General features: G+C 39.9%; 1 protein-coding gene across 5 annotated transcripts in view; it reads right to left on the bottom strand.

The window, feature by feature from the left end:
- CAMKMT (calmodulin-lysine N-methyltransferase) overlaps positions 1-24,286 on the bottom strand; it is a 405,258-nt gene that overhangs the window by 14,841 nt on the left and 366,131 nt on the right. For all 5 annotated transcript variants that reach the window (XM_027072551.2, XM_027072553.2, XM_053200545.1 and 2 more), the window contains 2 exons: positions 10,631-10,705; positions 3,053-3,116 (listed from right to left, as the gene is read on the bottom strand). In XM_027072551.2, the coding sequence (XP_026928352.2) occupies positions 3,053-3,116; positions 10,631-10,705 (139 nt within the window). The remainder of the gene's footprint in view (positions 1-3,052; positions 3,117-10,630; positions 10,706-24,286) is intronic.

Below are 24,286 nucleotides of genomic sequence, written 5' to 3'. Positions count from 1 at the left end.
GCCAGTGGTGTGTGTGTGCTAAAGCTTTCCGATGCGTTGGCTTGTTCCCTCCCCATTTTACACATGGGGGAAACTGAGGCTTCATGAGATGAACCCAGTAAGTGGCCACATCTGAACCTTAAACTTTCAGACTCCAGAGAACAAGCATACCTTCCCTCCAGAAGAAGGACTTGGTGAGAGAGATTGAGTTCCAGAGCCTGCTGCTAGTGTGAACTCGGGCCTAGATTCACGTCCCACACCACCCTCCATCGGCCAGGTCAAATGTCCCTTTGGACAAGTGTCTCATGGGTATTAACCCTGACAAGCTAATAGAGCAATAACAAACAGCCAGTTTTCATCCTGGAGCACATCCCATGCACCAGGCACTGGGCTGGGCATTTACATATGCAAATATTTTACATCAGCCGGAGGCAAGACTTACTCCTCCCTCACCCGGAGGTGATGAAACTCTGGGCTCAGAGAGCCTTGATAGTAAGAGCAGACTTGGGTTTTGTATGCAGAGATTTGTGACTTCACCCTCTAGCTTTACCTGCTTTCCCAGCAGAAACTGGGGCCCTCCTGGGCATTTGGAAGCATTTGGCTGAAATAGTTTTCACAGAGCACCCTGAGAACTTGGCTTTTATCTCCCACTGAATTTGCTGAGCCTTGAATTACCCAGAACTTGGGATCCACTAATGGAGCCCCCCAAGTTGTTTCTTTGTGGGCCTCTTGTGACGCCTTTTTAACACCAGGGCCACAAAACCATGGAGAAGTTGTCTGGGCTCAAGAGAACGTTAAAAGCAGCTTTAATTGTAATGGAATAAACCTCTCGTGTTCTCTTAGTCTTAGGTAGTGATTTCCGCAGGAGGAGAGCCTATGGCAGCAGAACAGCCAGTCCTGAGACGTAAGGAGGGGAAGGGGTCAGTTTTTGCTCTGGTTACCTCCCCCCCCCCCCCGCTTCGGGTAACCAGCCCACTGGTACAAGATACGGAGCTCCTGGTGGCCACTGCCAAGTCTATGTGATCCTTCTACCACCCACCTGATGGAGGCCCAGGAAGTGCAAGTGCCTTGCTTCCAACGGGGAGGAGATTCCTGGGCGGTAATTTGGGAATATCCGTGCGCCACCCACAACTTGGATTTCCCCTCTCATGGCGGGTCTCTGACACCTTGCGAGAACACCCAGCAGCCTTGGGCATCAACCATCCCATGAGGGGCCTAAGCCAGGCTCCCTACTCCCATTTCGAATGCTACAATTCAGGGCAGGCCTCTCTGATTTGGCCTTCCTGCTCCTCACGTAGAATGGGCAAGTACGACCTACTCCAGGGTCCTGCCTCGTCCTTCTCGAGCTAACGGTGAGTATCGGCTGTCACTAGGAGGGCTGCTCCGTGGAGCCACACTTCAGGCAAGGTTCAGGGTTTACTGAAGGGTGTAGAAGAAGCTGCTAGAGATTCCAGCCCAATCCGCATTTAGGACTATCCACAGCCTGGACGGTTTTCCATTGGAAATCATTCGAAAGATTTACAATAGATCCTAGGTAAATCATGCAAATCTCTGACACATGGAGCATTTGCCACAAATAGGCTTTGAAGGGTGTTGGTGAAGTCCTGTCTGTGCACTGTGAGATCCAAGAGTCCTTGAAAGCATTGTATTTATGTATGATACATTTTCACAGAGGCCTTTGCATCCAAGAATCTCCATGCCCTCTCTGAAAATCCTGACCTTGCAAGTGCTCACAAGAATCACCCAAGGCTAATGGTGGGGGTGGGGGGGATGAGGAGGCTCCCAATTCCTTCTTCTACCCTCAACTTGGGCTGCTCACTCAACCATGGCAGCAGCCATCAACAGCTTGGAGCATGCCCCTTCCTTGCCTCAAGACCTACTACCCACCTCACAGGGGGAATTGAGAAGGCCAATTTAATTTAATTGATTACCACTTACCAAGCTGCGGTTACTCCTCTGAGAGGCCTATTTAAAGTTTCTGAGCTACACAGAGATAACAAAATAAAAAGCAACAGCATAAGGCAAAGGACGATTATCAAATTGCTCTGGGAACCTTCAATGTGAATAAGATATAAAAGAAAGATTGAAAGGTATTAGTCCATAAGTCTCATCGAGGTCAGAGAACTAGAGCGAACCTTCTTAAAAAGACTTTTGAAACAAAACTTTAGAAAATACTTTTACACACACACACACACACACACACACACACGCGCGCGCGCGCGCTGCAGTCCTTTCTCAGACAAATATGAGTACCTGTCTTAGAACTGCATTAACATCGTTAACCTATTTTAAATTCCTAGGGCACAGCAAGAGTCTTACATACTTATAAGATTTTTTTTTTAATGCATGAGCTTTAAACTTGTTTTCTTACTTTAAATAGATGTATATTAACTCTCCGGTTAGGCTGTAGGACCTCCTAGCTTAGTGGAACAGCCCAACAAAATAAGAATGGCTACAAACTCTGTAATTTACTCACAGGCATAAATGGATATATAAATGTAAAAATGTGCACAATATTTTATGCCATGCTTGGCTTCATTGTGACCTAATGTTTATAATATGTAAATAATGGCTTCCTTTTAAAGCAAAGAACTTTTAATATACAGATTCATCTGAAGTCCTATTTTTTTGATATAAACAGAAATAAAAAGAAAAAAATATTCTTTTGCAATAAATAAATACCCAATGACAAAGGTTACCGTTGAAGGGATTTAAAATGACAGAAGTCAACAGAAAACTTTCAATATCATACTTCTACTTTAATATGAAGATATTGTTATCAAAGGAAAAGACTCAAGAAATTCTTTGATAAAAATAATCTCACACTATCTTTGAAGCGGTTTCATTTATTTTACTACCCACTGTGTTCCTTATCAGAAGGCCAAGGGTAAGAAGTTTCCTAGTTGTGATTAGGAAAGAATCTGATAGATCAGAAGGCCCAATTGAAGTTGGACATAATAAGTATTAAAGTATTACATGACATTAATCCTGCCATTCCATTACTCTCTCCATCTTTGTGCACAGACTAATTATTCTGAAGCCAGTGTTCAGGAGAAAATAGAAACATACTTACTCTGGGCTGGAGTAATCTCTTTATTGCATCAACAAGGCTGGCTCTGTACTGGTCCAGAAACAGGCTGACATTGAGAAGAGAGCAGAATCCAGATTAAACTGGGTTCCAAGTCTAATGATACTAATGGAGATAAGTACAAGACTAATTACGCATGTTTACTCAACACTAAAAAAGGAGAAATTGTTTCCTTCCATTCAAGTGTCTCACTGGAACAAAAAAAGATATTGTGGTTGGTGTTATCCACCCGAAGCCAAGTCATCAACGTGCAACTGGCCAGGATTCACACATGACTGGGTCATGTGTGAGTGATAAAGGGACAATTTCTAAGCTGCCATTTGCGGGGATCATCTGGTTGAGATGTAACACTTCCTGTCATGAGAGCCTAGTTTCTATAGACCTGGGCCATCGGCCCACGGAGGGCACGATGAGGCCACCCTCCAGAAACAAACACCAGCCCTCTGATGCCCAAACCACAGAACAGATCTCAGGTGGTGATGGGTTTTAGTGAGTTAGAGCAGCACTGAGGTCAGACTCAACCACTGACCTAGGAGTAAACAGTTCCAGAAACAAAGACCAGGTTTAGGCAAGGTATCACACAGGGTTTTTCTCCTTTGACCTCCATGTTGATTTTTTTCGAGTTCACTGTGATTTTTCATTTTTCTTCGCTTTTGAGAATTTCTTTTTTTTTTTTTAATGGTTATTTATTTTTGAGAGAGAGAGAGAGAGAGAGAGAGAGAGAGTATGAGCAGGGGAGGGGCAGAGAGAGAGGGAGACATAGAATCTGAAGCAGGCTTCAGGCTTTTCACTGTCAGCACAGAGCCCAACGTGGAGCTCAAGCTCATGAACCATGAGATCATGACCTGAGCTTAACTGACTGAGCCGCCCAGACGCCCCCTCTTTTGAGAATTTCCGTTCGTTGCTCTGTCACCCCTTTGGTTGGGTCAGGCTAAGCCTTCTTTACCAGGCCTGCTCTTGGAAACCTGGGGCAGATTTGTCTTATCTGGGACTTGTGGGCTAAAGCACTGAGCAGCCTTGTGCATCAGCCACCTCATAAGGCGCCTAAGTGGAGCCTCGTCCTCCCGTTTCTAATGCTGCAGTTTGGTGTGGGTCCCTCTGATTTGGCCTCCCTGCTCCTCACGTAGCATGAGTAAGCACCACAGATTCGAGGGCCCTGCCTCATCATCCTCCTCTGAACTCAGCGTGACTACCAGCTCTCAGTAGGAGGGCTGCTGTGCCGAGTCAAACTGCAGGCAAGTGGGCAGTCCAGTGCAGGGTTTAATAGAGTTCTGGCTCTGAACTTTCTACTATGTGTGGCTACGTCGCTTCCCACGAGGCCTCGGTTTCCTGGTCAATAAACGCCCACCTACGTGGCTGTGGTGGGCATCAAATGAATAATATATATTAGTTGACAAATATTTGCTGATCATCTACTACATACTAGGGGCTGTTTTAGGCATTGGAGACATGCTGTGAATAAAACAAAGTTCCCATCCTCAAGGAGCTCCCGGTCTCTCTTCATTTACACACTACAAGTTCTAGCACAACCAACATACGCACCCAGAAGGTACTCTCTGTAAGTATCTGCTTACTGCCTGACTGGTAGAGAAACACAGTTCTTGAAATCGAGCAACTTACGTACGGTGTTGGTTTCAATGACCCTCAAACAGGCTGTCCGCACTTCTTTACGGGTATTGTTAAGGAATTGTTAAGGAAGAACCAACACTTGGGTAGAAAGTTCCACCAGTTAGGATGGTTCTCTTCCAAGTCTCTCATTTGTGAAAGGAGTGGGGGAGAGCAGTGTATGAAAAATTGCCAGGAAGTCAGTGCTTGGGTTTCATCATGATGTGTACAGTAGAAGGTTCTTCTATAAAAGGATGCTTTGAGCATCGGAGAAAGAATCCTTTCAAGATGAGCTAAAATCATATCTAGAGTGGGAACCTTATCCCGCTCCATCCATCAATCAGGACAACCTGAGGGTGAGCCAGGGGAAAATGTTCCTATCATTCCATTAAAAAAAACACGAAAAACCACTAAATCTTAGAGCTTAGAGTGTGTCTAATTCAAATGCTACAAAAACTTGCCCATAAGTCATATTAATCAGTGATTAATAATCATTAAGGGTTGATAAGAAAGGAATCAAATTTGGGGCACCTGGGTGGCTCAGTTGGTTGAGCGTCCGACTTCGGCTCAGGTAGTGATCTTGCAGTTTGTGGGTTCGAGCCCCGCGTCAGGCTCTGTGCTGACAGCTCGGAGCCTGGAGCCTGCTTCGGATTCTGTGTCTCCCTCTCTCTCTGCCCCTTCCCCGCTCATGCTGTGTCTTTCTCTGTCTCTCAAAAATGAATAAACGTTAAAAAAAATTAAAAAAAAAAAAGAAAGGAATCAAATTCTATCTTGGTCTTTTTTAAAGTTTTCTCTTCAGGACTGTATACCCTATTCTTTAGTGAGGTAATAATATCTTAATTTTGTTTTAATTTCATTTATTTATTTATTTATTTATTTATTTATTTTTAGAGAGAGAGAGAGAGAGACAGAGAGTGAGCAGGAGAAGGGCAGAGACAGAGGGAGACACAGAATCTGAAGCAGGCTCCAGGCTCTGAGCTGTCAACACAGAGCCTGAAGTGGGGCTTGAACTCACGAACTGTCAGGTCATGACCTGAGCCAAAGTCAGATGCTCAACAGATGGAGCCACCCAGGCGCCCCAATAACATCTTAAATGTTAATAATTAAGCACCCTGGTTTTATTTTTTAAAATGACTATCATTGTGGGACAGTATCTCTGTCAGTTACTCAGGCCCGTAGGAGAGCTGGCTGGTTATGATACGCAACATTAAGCAAAAGACCACTCTTCAGTTTGTACCTGTGCATCCTATGAACTGGTAAGACTGTCAGAAATAATCAGCACCTTAAAAACTGAGCTTAAAACATAACCTTATAAAGCCCTGTTTCCACTCAACGTTGGTGATATGACAAAGATATTAATATTGCAGCCTAATGGAAAATGCACCTTAACACCCAAGCACCCATTCCACACAGGTATTTGAATGGCAGTGTTGTCTACTCCATCCTTCCAAGTCAAATTTCCCAAAAGTAATTCTTACAGTTCTCTAATAAGTCTTGATTCCAAGCAAGCTCACCTTTCTACTCAGCTCTGAGGCAGAATGTATAATGCTTTGTAGGATACGTCATATGAGCAATTTCAATGTGCTTTAGTGGGAGTGATGTATAATCTCCTGAAAATTCACCCCTTAAATAAGTCCTAATGGGCTCTGAGAACAACAGCAGCTTAAGTGGATCTATTTAAAAAAGGCTGAGTGGGTCACTGATTGGAATGGAGATACCATTTCAACTCTCCCTTCTGTTACTGATCAAAATACATGGACAGTTGCACTAGTTTGGCTATTAAAATACACACACACACACACACACACACACACACACACATACACACACAGCCCTCTATATAATGCACTTGTGGAATCAACACTTGCTTTGTTCCATTGATCTGGTCTGATTTCAGGACAAAGGAAAGGTGCTAGGCCATTTTCATGGCCTCCCTTAGAATCAGAGTTTTAGGCAGAGCACAGAGCACCCAACCCTCCACTCATAGACAAATTAATGAGTGCAGTGGACAAGGAGACATTTCTCGGTCAGTATGCACAGAAAGGAAGGTCTCTATGCAATCTTTAAGATGACATGTGCTAAGTTAAAGATTTAACTTTCAGAAGAAAGGCCTCTATCAATATTTATCAACTGATTGCTGTGCAGCCAGGGTTGACGGGGGGTCTGATTGCCCGTGGGGCTACCCCTTAGGGTGCCAGATCTTTGACAATTTGTTTATCTTCTTTGGGACTGAGTTTTAGGTATGGCTGAGTTTAGGTAAAAGGGCTGGCCGCATTTGGGTTAAAGAGTTTTTCAGGTGGGAAGGCTGCGATTTAGAACTATCCATGAGCACAGCATCTGGAAGAAAACAAAGATATTCTAGAGCCTGTTTTGAGAAAAAAAAATATTTTTTTGTTGCCACAAACACACCTTAAAAATCAAACTTTTTTCATCATTTAGAATAATAGAAAATAGGAACAACCCACCATACATAGTGTAAAAGTGCTAAGAGAGCCAGTGGGGTGGTGTAACCTTCCCCCATTTCTCCACAAAGTCTCAGATGGCGCTTGCAGGCACAGTGCTGACTGTCCTGCGGACCTAGCGCGATGCATCAGGCTATGCGTGGCATTTTAGACTTCCTTTCCAAGCCTTTAGAGAATCCAAATATACAGAATCATTTTTATTTATTACAGAGCTACAATAAGCTGGACAGCCATCGAACACTGAATGAAAGCGTTCATTGGGTGAAAAAAAAAAATCTTACTTCCAGACTCTGAGATTATTGTGATTGAACAGGAGTCTGGAAAGGCAGGCTGAAAATTAACAATCACGTGCTAATCTAAACTCAGCAAGGACCAGGCTGGACTGCATTCGGGTAGAAAGGAACTCTTACATTAAATTCGATGTTAAACAAGTCAACCGAGGAACTTAATAGGCAGGTTTTTCTTCTACACCTGTGGTTAAATATTCTAATATTGTGATGTTTGTCAACAGCATCCTTTCGCAGGTGTACCTCAATTTTTTTCCTCTTGTTTATTTCAAAGTTGACATTTTACAAGTTATTTAGAAACTGTTGAACCATGAAACTATATTTCATTGTCAAAAATGCTGAATGGTGAAATACTGGCTCGCTTTCGCAGCTTGCCTCTTTATTTTAGAATCTGGGGAGCTCCTAAATTTAGACGTGAGCGAAGGAGACCGTCTCTTCTGGGAAAGAAGTCATTTCCCCCACAGCCCATAGGTTTATGAATGTTTGAATGTAAATATATGAATATATGAATGATTTAAAAACATAAACATATCACCCGCTCGTTGTAATCATGTGCATTTTCCTTGAACCGCAACGGTGGGTTTGGAATAGGTTTGTGAATGGGGTTTGTTTTCATGTAAATGGGATCAAGCAGTCCCACTGGTTAGCTATTCAGAGAATCAGACAATGCCACCCTTGCTGGAAATGCTTCAGTAAGGATTTAATCCATGAACCTAATATTGGAACTCCAACTCTTGCTTCATATTCCTATGGCCTAATCCAGATCTCACGGATAATAACTAAAGGACGGGGTGCGGCAGTGTGATCTGTTTATGCGTGGCACCTATTTCTGCCACTGCGTATTTCAAGTTTCATCTTGGAGGTGGTGTCTAAAGAGAGTTGTTTTTTCTTTTCCCCTCCTCTGTAACATTGTGGGAAAAAAAAAATGCAGCATGGTCTGCCTGCCCGTCCCCAGAAGCATCACCCACGCCAATCACTGACAGAGCAACACCAAATCGTCAGGACATAAAGAGCTCACGGAGCCTTTGCTTCACTGCTATGTGTACAACATGCATATTAAAAATATCACTGTGCTTTCTAAGTTTCTAAGCAGCTTACCCATCCCTGTGAATATGAAGAGAGACCATTACCAAAGCATTTCTTTTGGAAATCATATCGGCATTGCAGTGAGACTAGCTTAATGTTTCACATTTACAAATGGGAAATTATAAACAGGCTGACATTTTGGCACTTACGACACCAGGGGGAAAAAAAAACTTAACAACTCACGCATAGAAAAGCCATTTGTAAAATAAAACTTGGTATATTTAGTTCATTTGAATCCGTAAATACTCACATAGCTCCTGGATGTGTGTGTGTCTGTGTGTATACATCTAACATTGTGCTATGTTATGTATTTGCAATGAAAGCCTCAACTGAATATGCATTATGTATATCGGTTGTACGTGACCCTGTTGCTCGCTAGGGGAAAAAAAAGACTATTTCTCAAACATGCTGTGTGGCTATTTTTAACCTAACTGAGAACATTAATCAGAAAACAGCTTAAATCTTACTTCCGCTGCTTGTCTCTCTGGTACAAATAGGATGACATGGTGTGTGTGTCCATAGCGCAAGGTCTGACAAAGCCAGGCTGTTCTGATATTTGTGTAAGGGACACATTTAACTCTAAATCTCCCAGCCAGACCTGACTTTCTCCACATATCAGAGCCCACGCCTGCGACCCTGTCTAAACCTCCAAGAAGATGCCTCCCTGCTTCCCTCTTCCTGCTGCTCTCTGATCTTTCATGCTTAATCTCATCTAATCCTGCCAGCATTATCTTCACCTGTGCAATGAAACCTGGAGGATCCTTTCTCATATTTGGTGAGGAGAGGCAGTTACTAAATTACTTGCTCAAATCGTATGGTGAAGTTTTAGTGCCTTGGTTTTGATCAGATGAGGGATATAACATTAGGCACCATACCAACGATTAGTCCAAAATCTGTTTCTCCCTCTTTTGGAACAAGGTTTTCTGAAATTGGGTGCAAAGACACTAAAAGGCCATGGAAAACTAGAAATAGAACAAATTCCTTCTTTTCCCTTGAGAAGGATTTTTCAGAAGAAAAAAGAAAGCAAATCTAATTCCAGTGACTTACGTAGAAGAGTTACCTATTGAAAATCTTACTTAGAATAATAATAATAATAATAATAATAATAATAATAATAATAATGACGGCCCGAAAATTTCATCCCATTTCTCTCTGGGGAAAGTTTTCTCCAGGTTCCGGATCTCGTAATTGGGTTGATTGATACAACAGAACTTCTTCAAAATCCAAACTTGTGTTTTCAAATCTAAAGTGTCATAAAACCATGATAAAACGACAAATAACATCTTACTCTTACCAGGGAAAAAAATACTTTAGAACTGTCAACGTTCCCCGTATGGTGAAATGATTCTTATTTGACGTGCATGAAGAAAATACCTAAGATTATTTGAAATAATTATTAAGGTTTGATACATATTTATCCTGCAACTTGGGATCAGACTCTCATTAACAATGAGTAGATTGAGCTAAAAGAAAAGACAAAATATCTAATGTAAATTATTTTTAAAACGCAGGCACCTGACAGAGATTTTAATGTTATTTGCATAACAATAAAATGTAATTTTATAATTCCTGTTTTGTGTATAATTAAATATCATAATTGAATACATTGAAAATTTAGATAACAAACATACATTTTAAGAAAAGATATTTCCCCGAAGATATTCCACAAATACGTTTATTTGTAGGAGCATATACGTGCGTGTACACACATGTACCTATATTCCCTTATCTCAATAGTCAGATCTCTCCTAAGAAGTAAGCTAATTGAGCTGTTTGTGTTGATAAACTCCTTTTTCTCCAGACTATTCCTCTCCGAGCCATAATTATTTGCAATTTGCCTAAGTCGTCCATTTACTGATACGTCAAGCATGAAACAGAGGCAATTCCAGAAAATGGAAATGCTTCTCAAAATCAATCTTTGGGAAATAATGTGGTAGAAGTTACTGTGTGATAGAAGACTACCTTATAACTGTCACATGGAGATGAATATTAATTTGTTGAGGTTAAGGTGGCTTTGTGCTTCATTTGTTGACTTGGCTTAGCCGTCAGCAAAGCAGCACAGCCCAATTACTCCAGCAAAGCTATTTTTTCTAACAGGAGTTTTATGATTTTTATGTACTTACCAGTCAGCACACATAACAATGTCAAAATGTCCTTCCAGTTGAGAGACATCTGTCTCATTATCCCATCGTAAAACGCTTGAGGAGAAAAAGATTTTAAAAATTATACTTAGGGTTTTTTTTTTAACTTTTGATTTTGAGCTATTAACATTATTTTTTGTGGCACTTGAAATTATTTAAAAGGTATATACAAATTATTTCAAAAGGTATAATGAAAAAATTAAGGATGTAACTGTCTGTTCTGTATTTTACTTAGTCTTCAAATCTAGAAGAGGAAGAATTCTCTATTTAGATACAATAGTTAAGCTTGTGCTAGTTTTTATAGTTTTTTTTTTTTGTAGATGAACCAGGGAAAAACATCTTATTTTTACCATAGTCATTACAATGAGTCCATACTCTTAACATCAATGAGGTACATATTGAGATCAAAGTATTCCCCGTCTGACTGGAATACAAATTTATAAAAATAAATGATGTGAAACTTAGTGTGTATCTATCTTGCCTGGCATGTCAGTTGCCTTTCTGATTGAGGGAATGAGCAATTTGGCAGGATGGAAGAAGAGCCAACTTTCATTTTTGGTAGTTCTAGTCTTTAGGCACATTTTAAAATTCACCCATCCTACCACTTAGTCTCCCTAAGAGGATCAGGTTTTAAACCTCATATTAGCAACAATAATTAATAGCACATATTTAACAATTCTAGTTGTGCTTATGAAGCCAGCCAAAGATTTTAAGTTACTTTTAATTAATAACGGGGATAATCAGCATCTTACCACGTTAAAGTACTTAACGATTCCTCTTTCCACATCAAAAGTGATTTGCAGTGCTATTTTTCAAAGGAAAATTGTGCTCCTATCTTCTACTTTGATTGCTATTTAAAACCAAACTGAGTGAGCACATTCAACCCTGTCCAGGTATATTTGGTTTTCCTGGTGGGTTCTTTATTTCTTTTCCATCTTCCCTGGGTGAAAAGCCATATATTTGAATAAAAAAAACAAGTCTTATGTCGGTAAGTCCAAAAGTTCTTCCCCTATACACTAATGTACACAAGTGGTAGTGAATTTCTTAACGCAGAAAAGATTAAACACATCACTACGAAAATATCTATACAGACTGAGCATCAGTTCCCCATTCACTCATCAACTCGTTGTTACTGAGCACCCACTGTGTCGCAGGCCCTGCGCTGTGCCACAGGCTGTATCTTCATGATGGCAGCCTAGCAGGACATGCAGATACATAAACCTATAATTCTGATGCTGTGTCCTATGTGTTGTGTAAGCATACAGACATAATGGAGCTCCAGGGAGGGCTTTCCAGAAGAACGTGTCATGCCATGACACTTGGACAAGCTTTCTAAATTAACTCTACTGTTGTACTTACTTGGGCCTACTGGAGAGCCAAGGAATGGAAAAACCAGGGAAGCCCTAAGAGATTAAGGCTTACTTTGTTTTTAGATTAATTCCTCAGAAACTCCATGCACCTGAGGAGAGTGGGACACAACCGATATCAACTTTTATGGAAATGCTGAGGCCTCCAGTGCAGCTGGAACTCCAGCTCCCTGGGAAACCGGGCCCATTGAGCCCTCATCAGAGACCTAAGAGTCCTAAAAAGTTACTACATGAAGAAGCTAGTTGAAAGTATAGATCTATGCTTGACCTTTTCAAATCATAAAAATAACGTACCCATCGCACAAATTTTAGGAAAAAGAGAGAACTGTGAAAATTACTCATAATCTTACCATGTTGTAAACCGTTATTTAGAAAGTGCTTCTAACACATAAGTAGTTACTAAAGCACATGAACAGAAAATGTAGGAAATCCTGTGGTGGGTACTGCATGTTGGATTCCTGAGGTGCTTCAGCCTTTGATTCAACAAAGACAAATTGGAGAGACAGGGGCCTAGATAGCAATTGGCTGTGGATTACCACAGCAGATGTAACGAGTGATACCACAGCAGATGTAACGAGTGATTCTAAAAGAAACTGAAATGCTTGGCTTGGCCACATGGACCACAACACATTCCCCAAAGGCATTTGTCTTAGTTCTCATGAGGCTTATGGCCATGCTATCCCCATAACTGTAAGCATGTGACAAAAGAGTGGTGTATAGACAGAGTTCAGCTTTGGGGTGACAGGCACACCTAGGTTCAAATTTTGGTTCCTTCCTTGACTGGCTATGTGAACTCAGAGTTTTCCTTCTCAGCTGTAAAATGGAGAGGACAATGGCCACCTTCTTGAGAACACCATTCACACTGTATTCTGGAGTTACGGTGTTCACGTAGCATACGATGAGAAGGGTGCCCGCTGGAGCTATCCAGTCAGGAGACCTTCCACCTTGGAAGGAAACTGACGATGGTGATGTCAATATTCAAGAAGCTGGGCCTTCCAATTCTTCTCTTCCAATGACCTTGCCCTCCACCCTTCTCAGATAACTCACAGGATGGTCATGTACACTAGAGCAGTATTTTAGCTGTGGGGAAGGACCAGATTTTGTTGTTATGGTTTTTAGACCCAATCTGTTGCAGACCAACCCTTTTGTAAAATACAATATAAATTAATAGACAGATGAGATTTTAAAAGCCAAGACATTCTAAATATAAGTCCACCGATCATATGCTTGGATAGCACAGTAGTGTTCCTAAACGTTTACTTTCAGTTTCTGAACTTACCTCATTGCAGATGAGTAGCATGCAGTTCACATATTGGCTCCAGCGTATGGCCTATTTGTTGAGCAACACTGTTCAAGACCTTGTCTTTATGAATAACTACAATCCGGACCTACTCTCTGACCAGCCCTTTCGCAGCTAACTCCTTCCAGAAGGTATTCTAATCTCAACCATTCTTCATTCTTCTACTCCCTTTTCCCTTTCTTACTCCCTCCCGTTTGTTAAATCCAGCCCTCTGCCTGCTCTGAGACTGCACCTGTGCACCTGAGTGTGCTTGGAGAAAGCACAAAAGCATCCTGACTGGCTTTGCTTTAAATTCATAACCATGAACCCCAAGTGGACTCTTGGTGATGTCTAACAGTTATACTTAGACTTCCCTTGTCCACTTACTCCCCCAGTCTCCCGGGTTGTTATTTTGCACTACCTTCTCTTTTCAAAATGCTAAGACTTCCTCTCTCACCCTCACTCTCAGCTGATCACCTGGCTTCCTACTTTACTGTCAAAATTGCAGGTATCAGATGAGAACTTCCACCTACTCTCACCACCACACTTCTGCTCCTAACAGCATCTGTTCCCATCTACCCTGCCTTCCTGCTGTTATCATTGAGGAATTAAAGATGCCATACCCTGGGGTGCCTGGGTGGCTCAGTCGGTTGAGCATCCAACTCTTGACTTCGGCTCAGGTCATGATCCCAGGGTCGTGGGACTGAGCCTCATGTCAGGCTCCACGCTGGGCATAGAGTCTGATTGAGATTCTCTCTCTCTCTCCCCTCTATCCCTTTCCCTCGCTCACATGCTCTCTCTCTCTCCCTCTCGAAAATAAAATAAAAATTTTAAAAAGATGCCATACCCCTATCTAAATCTAGTACCTCTTCTTATACAGTAGGTGCAGCCTCTTTCACCTTTTCTAGGATATGGCTCTAGCAATTCTCCCTCCCCTATCCTATCGCACCACCTCTGTTCTGGATCATTTCTATCACTATTCAAACGTAGTTATTTTCTCTCTCCTAAAATATCTTAACTCTACTTACCCTCCAGTTTTAACTCTATTGCCCAATTCCTCCTCCGCAGGAAACATCCACGAAAAACCTGTTTAAACTCTTTATTGTCAATTCAACCTCATAGTTTACAGGGTACTGGGTACAGTCCTCAGATGGGTCTTGTCTCGGTAGGGGAGAATATTTCGTCCTAGACTAAATGCTACTCGGGTTCTGCCTAATAAATACTAAAAGCAAGACCCAAAAGTTATTTCAAAATAACTTAACTGCGACCCAGAACAAAATTCAGAAACATTTACTGGACTACAACAACGTTCGATTCCAACACGATACAATATAAAATACCTGGCATACAATCAAAGATTACCAGGCATGCAAGGAATTGAAATAACACAACCAATAATGAGGCAACTGGTTTCAAACAACTGAAACCAGTCTAAACCTGCCACAGATGTTAAAATTAACAGACAAGAGCATTAAAATAGTTATTGTAATGATATTCGTTGTATTTAAAGACATGAATAGAAACAAGAAAGATATTTTCAAAGTCCCAAGACAAACTTCTAAAGACGAAAACTACAATGTCTGAGAGGAAAAAAATACATCAGATGTAATTAATAGCAGATTAGACATTTCAGAAGAAAAGATAAGTGAATTTGAAAACAAAGCAATAGAAACTGTCCAAAATGAAATACAGACAGAAACAAAGAATAGAAATAAATTAAAAGAGGTTTAGTGAGTGAGCTGTAGGGCAAATTTAAATGACCTCAAATATGTGTAACTTGAGTTTCCAAAGGACAGAAGCGAGGGAGGAGCGTGCATGGAAATTATTTGAAGAAATAATGGCTGAAATGTTTGCAAATTTAATGAGAACTATTAACCCACAGATCAAGAGATTGCACCAACTCCAAGCACAAGAAACATGAAGACAACTATAAGGCACAAATAATCAAATTGCCCAAATGCAGTGATAAAGAGAAAAGCTGAAAAGCACCCAAAGGAAAAAAAGACACATTATATATAAATAAAGGTAAGAATGACAGTATATTTCTTGTGAGTAATGGGCAAGTCCGAAGACAGTGGACTGACATCCTTAAAGACTGAATGGGAAAAAAAAATCTGTCAACCTAGAATTATATAGCCAGTTAAAATATATTTTCCCCCAAAATGTAAAATAGGTATTTTCAGACATACAAAACCTCGAAGAATTAATCATCAGTAGATCTATAGTACAAGAAATGTAAAGGAAGTCATTCAGGCAGAAGAATGATCATAGCAGACGAAAATATGAATCAACAGAAAAAAATGATGAGAACCAAAAATTGTAACTATATGGGCAAATATGTAAGATTTTTAAAATTATTTAACTCTTTGAAATAGAATGGACTAGCTAAACAAATAACAAGTACTGTGGAGTTTATAACATATACCTCAGTAAAATATAAGGCAATAGCATAAATACTGGGAGGGCAGTAATAGAAGTATACTATGATAAGGTTTTTATAGTGTAGATGAAGTGGTCCATCACTTGAAGATAGACTGTGATAAGCTAAAGATGCATACTGTAAATCTTAAAAAAATTTCTTTTTTGACATTTATTTATTTTCGAGAGACAGAGAGAGACAGAGCATGAGTGGGGGAGGGACAGACAGAGAGAGAGACACAGAATCCAAAGCAGGTTCCAGGCTCTGAACTGTCAGCACAGAGCCCAATGCAGAACTCGAATTCACACACCGTGAGATCATGACCTGAGCTGAAGTCGGACGCTTAACCGACTGAGCCACCCAGGAGCCCCTAAAGATGTATATTATAAAACCTAAAGTAACCACTAAAACAGCTAAACAAAATTATAGCTAATAAGTCAACAAAGGAGATAAAATAGAATGGAAGGAGAAAAAGATGAAAAGAGAAAGAAAAAGATGGAACAAATGGAAAACAAAAAGCAAAATGACAGATTTAAATCTAGCCACATTAGTACTTGTATTCAGTGAAAATGGTATAAATGCCCCCAAATGAAAGGCACAGTGTCAAGTTGGATTAAGATACTGCATTCTCTCTCTCTCTCTCAAAAAAATAAAAAGTAAAAAAATAAAATGCTAGATGCAAGTATATGCGGTTTACAGTGAATCTATTTTTTTTTTTTTTTTAGAGAGAGAGGGAAAGCATGTGAGCCGGGGGGAGGGGCACAGGGGGAAAGAGAGAGCGAGAGCGAGAGCGAGAGAGAGAGAGAGAGAGAGAGAGAGAGAGAGAATCTTAAGCAGGCTCCACACTCAGCACAGAGCCCGATGTGGGGCTCAATCTCATGATCCTGGGATCATGACCTGAGCAAAAATCAAGATTCAGATACTAAACCGACTGAGCCACCCAGGCACCCCAATAAGTGTATTTTAAATGTGAAGCACAAGTGGGTTAAACGTAAAAAGACATACCAAGAAACACTAGTCAGAAGAATTCCAGATTGCCTATATGAATGCCAGACAGTAGATTTCAGAGCAAAGAATATTACTGGATATAAAACGGATCACATTATAATGTTAAAGGGCCAATTCAAGAAGGAGAGATAACACTTCTAAATGTATATGAACTTAATAACAGAGCTTCTAATTTGAAGCCCAAATGGGTATTACTGCAAGAAAACATAGACAAAACCACAATTATAATGAGCGATTTCAATACTCCTTCTTCAATAATTAATTGAAGTAGACAGAAAATAACCAAGGTTATAGATGACTTTAACAATGCTATTGAGCAACATGACTTAATTGATATTTATAGAACACTCCACCCAATAATAGCAGAATAAACTTTTTTTTTTTTCAAATAGATATGGAGCATTTGCCAAAATATATCCATTTCTGGTTCTTAAAAAATTTTTTTTAATATTTAGTTTCGAAAGAGAGAAAGAGACAGCGAGCATGAGCAGGGGAGAAGCACAGAGAGAAGGGGACAGAAGATCTGATGTGGCTCTGTGCTGACAACAGAGAGCCCAAAATGGGGCTCAAACTCACAAACTGTGAGATCATGACCCCAGCCCAAGTCAGATGCTCAACCAACTGAGCCACCCAGGCACCCCTACCCATTCTGGATCTTATTTTAACTTTCAACAAAGTTAAAAGATTTCCAGTCATATAAAAATATGTTCCCTGCCCATCATGGAATTAAATTAAAAATCAATATTCTCTATAAATAATCTCCAATATTTAGAAAATAAATAATGTTTGTAAATAACCTAGCATCCAAAGAAGAAATCAAAACAGAAACTGAAAAATATTTTTAATTGAATGAAAATGAAAATACAACATATAAAATTTGTGGGATGATATCAAAGCAGTACATGGAGGGAATTAATAGCACTAAAATGCCTATATCAGAAAAGAAAGGTCTCAAGTCAATAGACTCCACTCCAAACAAAAGAAACAAACAAAAAAGCACCCCCTCACACACAAGAAGTTAAACTCAACATAACCAGAAGAAAGGAAGTAAAGATTAGAACAAAAATAAATGAAATAGAAAACAAAAACATAATAGAAAAATCAAAATAGGAATAGATTTCAAAATAGAAAATTTCAAAATAGAAAACCAGTGAAACCAAACACTGGTTCTTTGAGAAGAGCAATAAAATTAATAAACTTCTAGTCAGACTGACTAGAAAAACAGGGAGAAGACATAAATCACCAATATCATGAACGAGTGAAGTGGCATCACTACAGATTCTACAGATAGTAAGAGGATAATAAGAATATAACAGGTATTCATAAAATATATTAATAAATATATATATTCTCTACAGGTATATAAATACATATCAATATATAGATATAGATGTCATGATCAAGTGAGGTTTGTCCTAGGGATACAAGAAGGTTGCTTTAACGTTTAAAAATTGATCAATATAATAAATCACCATATTAATGAACTAGAAAAGAAAAAAAATATCATCTCAATAAGTACAGAAAATGCATTGACTGACAAAGTCTAATATCTATGCCTGATAAAAATTCTCAGCAACCTAAGAACAGAAGGGAACTTCCTCAACCTGAAAAAAGTCATCTGGGAAAACCTACAGCCAGTATCATATTTAATGGTGAAAGACTAGATTTTTTTTTTCCTTAAACATCAGAACAAGGAAAGGATGCTTCCTCTCACTACTGAACATTGCACTGGAGGTTCTAGACAGTCTAATAAGGCAAGAAAAAAAGAGGTCATCAAGACTGGGAAGGAACAAGTAAAACTGTCTTTATTAGCAGGCAACCCTATTGTCTATGTAGAATATCCAATAGAATATACAAAAACACAAGCAGAACTAATAAGTGAGTTTAGGAAGCTTATGGAATATAAGACCAATATACAAAAATCGGTTGCATTTCTTTATACAAGCAACACATAATTGGAAATTGTAATTTCCAATTCCATACCATTCACAATAACATTAAACAATCCATACCATTAGTAGAATAAAAATATGAAATACTTGGAGATAATTCTGACAAAAGATGAGAGAAATTAAATAAGACCTAAATAAATGGAGGTAATTCAGTGGATAAAGGAGAGTATTTTCTTTTTTTTTCTTTAATTTTTTAATGTTTATTTATTTTTGAGACAGAGACAGACAGAGCATGAACAGGGGAGGGTCAGAGAGAGAAGGAGGCACAGAATCCGAAACAGGCTCCCGGCTCTGAGCTGTCAGCACAGAGCCCGACGCGGGACTCAAACTCATAGACGGTGAGATCATGACCTGAGCTGAAGTCAGCCGCTTAACCGACTGAGCCACCCAGGCGCCCCGAGAGTATTTTCAACAAATAGTGTTTTAGCATTTGGATATCCACATCAAAAAAAAAAAAAAAAAAAATATATATATACATATATATATATATATATATATATATATCTCCAACACATATCTTATACCATATTAAAAAATTAACTCCAAATGGGTCATAAAATTAAATGTAAAACCTAACACTATAAAACTTGTAGATGAAAGTACAGGAGAAAATCTTTGTAACTTTGGATTGAGCAAAGATTTCTTAAATATGACAAAAGATACGTGATCCATAAAAGAACAAATTGGTAAATTAGACTTCATTAAAATGAAAACTTCTGTAGTTTGAAAGATGCTATGAGGTGAATGGAAAGAGAAGCCACAGGCTGGGTGGAAATATTTGCAAATCATATATCTGATAAAAGGTTATATCATGTAAGCTTACATATAAACATATAAAAAATATGTAATGAACTCTCAGAGTATGTTAATAAGAAAACAAGCAACCCCCCCCCCAAAAAAAAGTAGGTAAAGCATTTGAGCAGATGCTTTTCCAAAGATATGTAAGTGGCAAATAAGCACATGGAAAGATACCCAACATCATTAGTAATTAGGGAAATTCAAATTAAAACCCTAATGGGATAGTACTATACACCTATTAGAAAGGCTATAATTTAAAAAATATTTTTAATGTTTATTTATTTTTGAGATATATATATATATATATATATATATAGAGAGAGAGAGAGAGAGAGAGAGAGAGAGAGAGAGAGAGAGACAGTGTTAGCAGGCGAGGGGCAGAGAGAAAGGGAGACACAGAATCCGAAGCAGGTTCCAGGCTCTGAGCTGTCAGCACAGAACCCAACACAGGACTCGAACTCGCGAACCACGAGATCATGACCTGAGCCAAAGTAGGACGCTGAACTGACTGAGCCACCCAGGTGCCCTAGAAAGGCTGTAATTTAAAAGACTGACCATGTCGAGTGTTGAAGAGGCTGCGGACAAAACAGAACTCTCTGACAGCACTGATGGGAATATAAAATAGTAGAACCAGTTTGGAAAAGTTTGTTGGGTTCCTTAAAACATTACATATGTGTCTCTATATGATTTAGCTGTTCCACTCATAAGTGGTTTACACTAGAGAAGTGAAGGCACATATCCATACAAAGAATATATCCACATATCCATATGTGTACATAAATATTCCTAACAGTTTCATTCGTAACAGCCCCAAAGTGGCAACAGCCGAAACGTTCATCGATGAGTGAAAACAGAAATAAATTGTGGTGTATCCACACAATGGCACACTACTCAAGAATAAAAAGGAAAGAACTATTTTCTTTTTAATTTTTTTTTAACATTTATTTATTTTTGAGACAGAGAGAGACAGAGCATGAACGGGGGAGGGGCAGAGACAGAGGGAGACACAGAATCCAAAGCAGGCTCCAGGCTTCCAGCCATCAGCCCAGAGACTGACGCAGGGCTCGAACTCACGGACCGCGAGATGGTGACCTGAGCCGAAGTTGGACGCTCAATCGACTGAGCCACCCAGGCGCCCCAAAAGGAAAGAACTATTGATCCATGCAACAACACAGATGAATCTCAAAATATTCTTACTGACTGAAAGAACACTGACTTTCTAAAAAAAAAAAGCACGTACTGAATGATTCCATTTATTTAAATCTCTAGAAAATATAAACTCATATAAGGGGAGGGAAAACAAAGCAGTGGTTTTCTGGGGAGGGAGGAAACTTCAAGAAGCAAAAAGGAGGGATTATTAAAGGGCAAGAGAAAACTTTTGGGGGTGAGAGATATGTTCAGTATTTGGATTGTGGTGATGGCTTCAAGGGTATACACAAATTCCAAAACTTACAAAATTGTACATACAGTTTACTGGATGCCAATTTACCTCAATACGACTGTTAAGGAAAAGCTAAAAGGGAAATGCTTTTTGAGACAGCAGGGTGTATACATAAATACTCCTAGCCCCTGGACCTATATGGACTTTACACAATCTAAGGCATAACATTCAGATGCAAAGACAAGTAAAAGATGGTTCTTCCAAATCCCCAAATCATGCCAATGTGTTACCTAGAATTACACCGACACTGAAGAAAAATTTATGTTGTCACCATTTGACCACAATGTCAAAATCTTATTTGTTTGAAATTCATTACGAAGCAGAGTACAATTTTACAGATAGAAATATAAAGCCAATCATCATTACAGAACTCCCCATTGTTTAGAAAAATTTGAATACCTATAGGCATATCAAACCCAGTAAGTTTAACAGGTACAGCATAGCAGAAAGAATGCCGGGCTTGTAGCTAGGAAGCTCTGAGTTCAAATACCAGCTCTGCCACTCACAGGCCAGTGGGGCTGAGAGACGCAGAGTATCATGGCCCTCATCTGTAACAGACGTTAGCTGCCTTGCACAGCAATAAAGAATCGAATGAGCTAGAATATATGAAAGATGCATTATCGGTGCTCAATATCAGTTTCCCTTCCCTTATTCTTGCACTAACTTAGATTTTTTTTTTTTTTTTCATTCTGGCTTTGACTTTGGAGTTTCAACCTGAAATGCAAAGCCAAGTCAATTTCTGATAGGACTCCTACCTTGTGATTTAAAACTGACACTAAAAAAAAAAAAAAAGAAAAAAAATTTCTCAAACAGAAAGTCTGCTTTAAGTTTATAATAAAACCTAATGTCAAACATGCTTAATCTCATTTGTATTTCATTCTGGTGTTCACAGATAACCTTCCCTCTACAGATTTAAGGTATTTCTTTTCTCACATTCGCACAGTTAATATTTGTTTACCGTTATATTTGTAGATTCCTTGTTGAGGAGCGAGTCACAGTTTTTAATTCTGCTGTTAAAACTGTTGTCCCTTGTGTGTTTGCAATAGTGTACTGATATAATTCTTAAAAAAAATTTTTTTTAAATGTTTTTATTTATTTTTGAAGGAGAGAGACAGAGCATGAGCGGAGGAGGGGCAGAGAGAGAGGGAGACACAGAATCCAAAGCAGGCTCCAGGCTCCGAGCTGTCAGCCCAGAGCCCAATGCGGGGCTCGAACTCACGAACTGTGAGATCATGACCTGAGCTGAAGTCGGACGCTTAACCGACTGAGCCACCCAGGCGCCCCATACTGATACAATTCTTGATGATGTTTGCCAAATGTAATGAACTTAGACTTATTAAACGAAACGAAACAAAACAAAACAAAACAAAACAAAACAAAACAAAACAAAACAAAACAAAACACAAGCTGTCCTACCAGCAGTGGGGAAGGCAGTGGTTTTCTTTACATGGATATTACACCCATTCTTCCTTGCAACAGACTCCAGGAACCCTTCCACGGTTTCTTACATCTTACTTCTCAAACACTGTCTGGGCTTAGCTCCCCCTTATGGAGGGTCCATTCAAGTCATTCATAGTATTAACCTACACTGGGGAATCATTTCTCTTCTTTCAAACCATTCCCTATCACTTGGCCCTCCATTTCTCCCGATCTTTTATAGAGTTTCAAAATGCCATATGCTAGAAGCTTCTCTAATGGTGCCTTAGACACTTGGAGGAAGGAATCCAAATCTAGAACAGAAACCGAGAATGAGGAGGGACACCAATCTGTTGATTTCCTAACTTGTGCGCCGGTCCATCCACAGGGTTATTCAGCACTTGTCTGGAGGCTGTGAAGGTAGGACAAGGAGGACCTGTTTCTAAGTAACAAAATTAGAAGAGTCAAAGGAAACATATAGTCTTATCTGGAAATGAAACAAAATAATTACAGAGGGCCATGATGGGGAAAGTAGGCTAAAGAAGGTAGAAGGTGGAATGTGATGTTAAAGTCAGGTTTTGGACAGGAAAGAGAAAGAGGAATTATATCTTAGACAAAGTGTAAGGCAAGGGTTTGGAGGCTGGATGTACACATCTGTGTTTTTAGCTCCCCAACATCCCAGGTCTTTGTTCTCGAAGATGACCTTATCTCAAGCCTGGGGCTCTCTGATATCTTTCCCCTCTTCTTCATCTTTTCTCTTTGCCTCTTATCTAAAAGGAAGTAGTCCTTCCTTTCAAAGTCCATCCTTTCCACCTATGCGCAGGGTTAAGCCACTCCCTCTTTCCTCTAGCTCGGTGGTTTTCAAACTTGAGCATGCATCAGAATGCTCAGAAAGTTTGTTAAAATACAGATTGCTGGGCTTCAGTCTCAGAGTTTCCGATTCAGTAGGTCTGGGGTGGTGGCAGCAAATCCACATTTCTAACAAATTTCCACGTGGTGCTGATGCTGCTGGTCTGGGGACCATACTTTGAGAAGCACCGCTTTGCATCCTTGCTCCATCAAATCCACCCCCCGCTCCGCCTCACTTCATATATTACTTATTTCTTCTTCCTTGGCTGTCCTCAACTCTGCTTCTCCTTGACATACATACTACTTGTCTCTTTCCCTTTGCCATCAACAGTTTGGCAGGAGGAGTCTACTCCCTTTGATTCACCTGCCCTTGCAATATGACCTCTCCCCCAGCAGACACCAGCGCTGCTCTGCAATTTGCCAGACCTTCAGCGATCTGCAGCAGCTGACCCTGCTCCCGTCAAGGAGCGGTTTTACGCCACACCACCCTGCATCAGCCTTCCTATCTCCAGCTCCTTCTCTGTGTCCCTGACTGACTCCTATTACTCTGCCTCCAAAACAGCCATTTTCCAAGATTCTGTCATTGGCCATCTTCTTTTACCTTCCAGTTTCCATAGTTCTGCTCTTATCTCTTCATGTTGATCTCCATATCTTCTGGCACATTTCCTGAGATTTGAACTCTCCTGCTTAACCGCTTGCCAGGTATTGTCACATATAGAACACACATTAATGTTCTATGACCACATGAATGTATCATGTCCCAAACTGCTCTCTCACTCCACCTATTTTCTTTAGTGCCCACATATAGTCAATTCTCTGGAATGGCCTCCATATTTGCTTACCAGGTTGCACTCTTATTCAGGCCTGATTACTTCTTTCCCTTTCTCTGGAACCACTGAGATGGCTTTGAAACAAGCAAAACAAAAACAAAAACAAAAAACAACATAAAACAAGAACCAAACAACAACAAAAACCAACCCTTTTTACTATAGAATAAAACAGTGAAACAGAAAACTATGTAAAGCAAATGTGCATCTTAATTAGTTATGAGGCTAAAAAACTCGGGACCACCACCCAGATCAAGAAATGGAACTTTGCCTAATCCCGCA

The sequence above is a fragment of the Acinonyx jubatus genome, chromosome A3, assembly GCF_027475565.1.
Source record: "Acinonyx jubatus isolate Ajub_Pintada_27869175 chromosome A3, VMU_Ajub_asm_v1.0, whole genome shotgun sequence".
NCBI lineage: Eukaryota > Metazoa > Chordata > Mammalia > Carnivora > Felidae > Acinonyx > Acinonyx jubatus.
The sequence above is the reverse complement of the archived record's forward strand: the minus strand, read 5'-3'. Positions and strand labels throughout refer to the sequence as shown.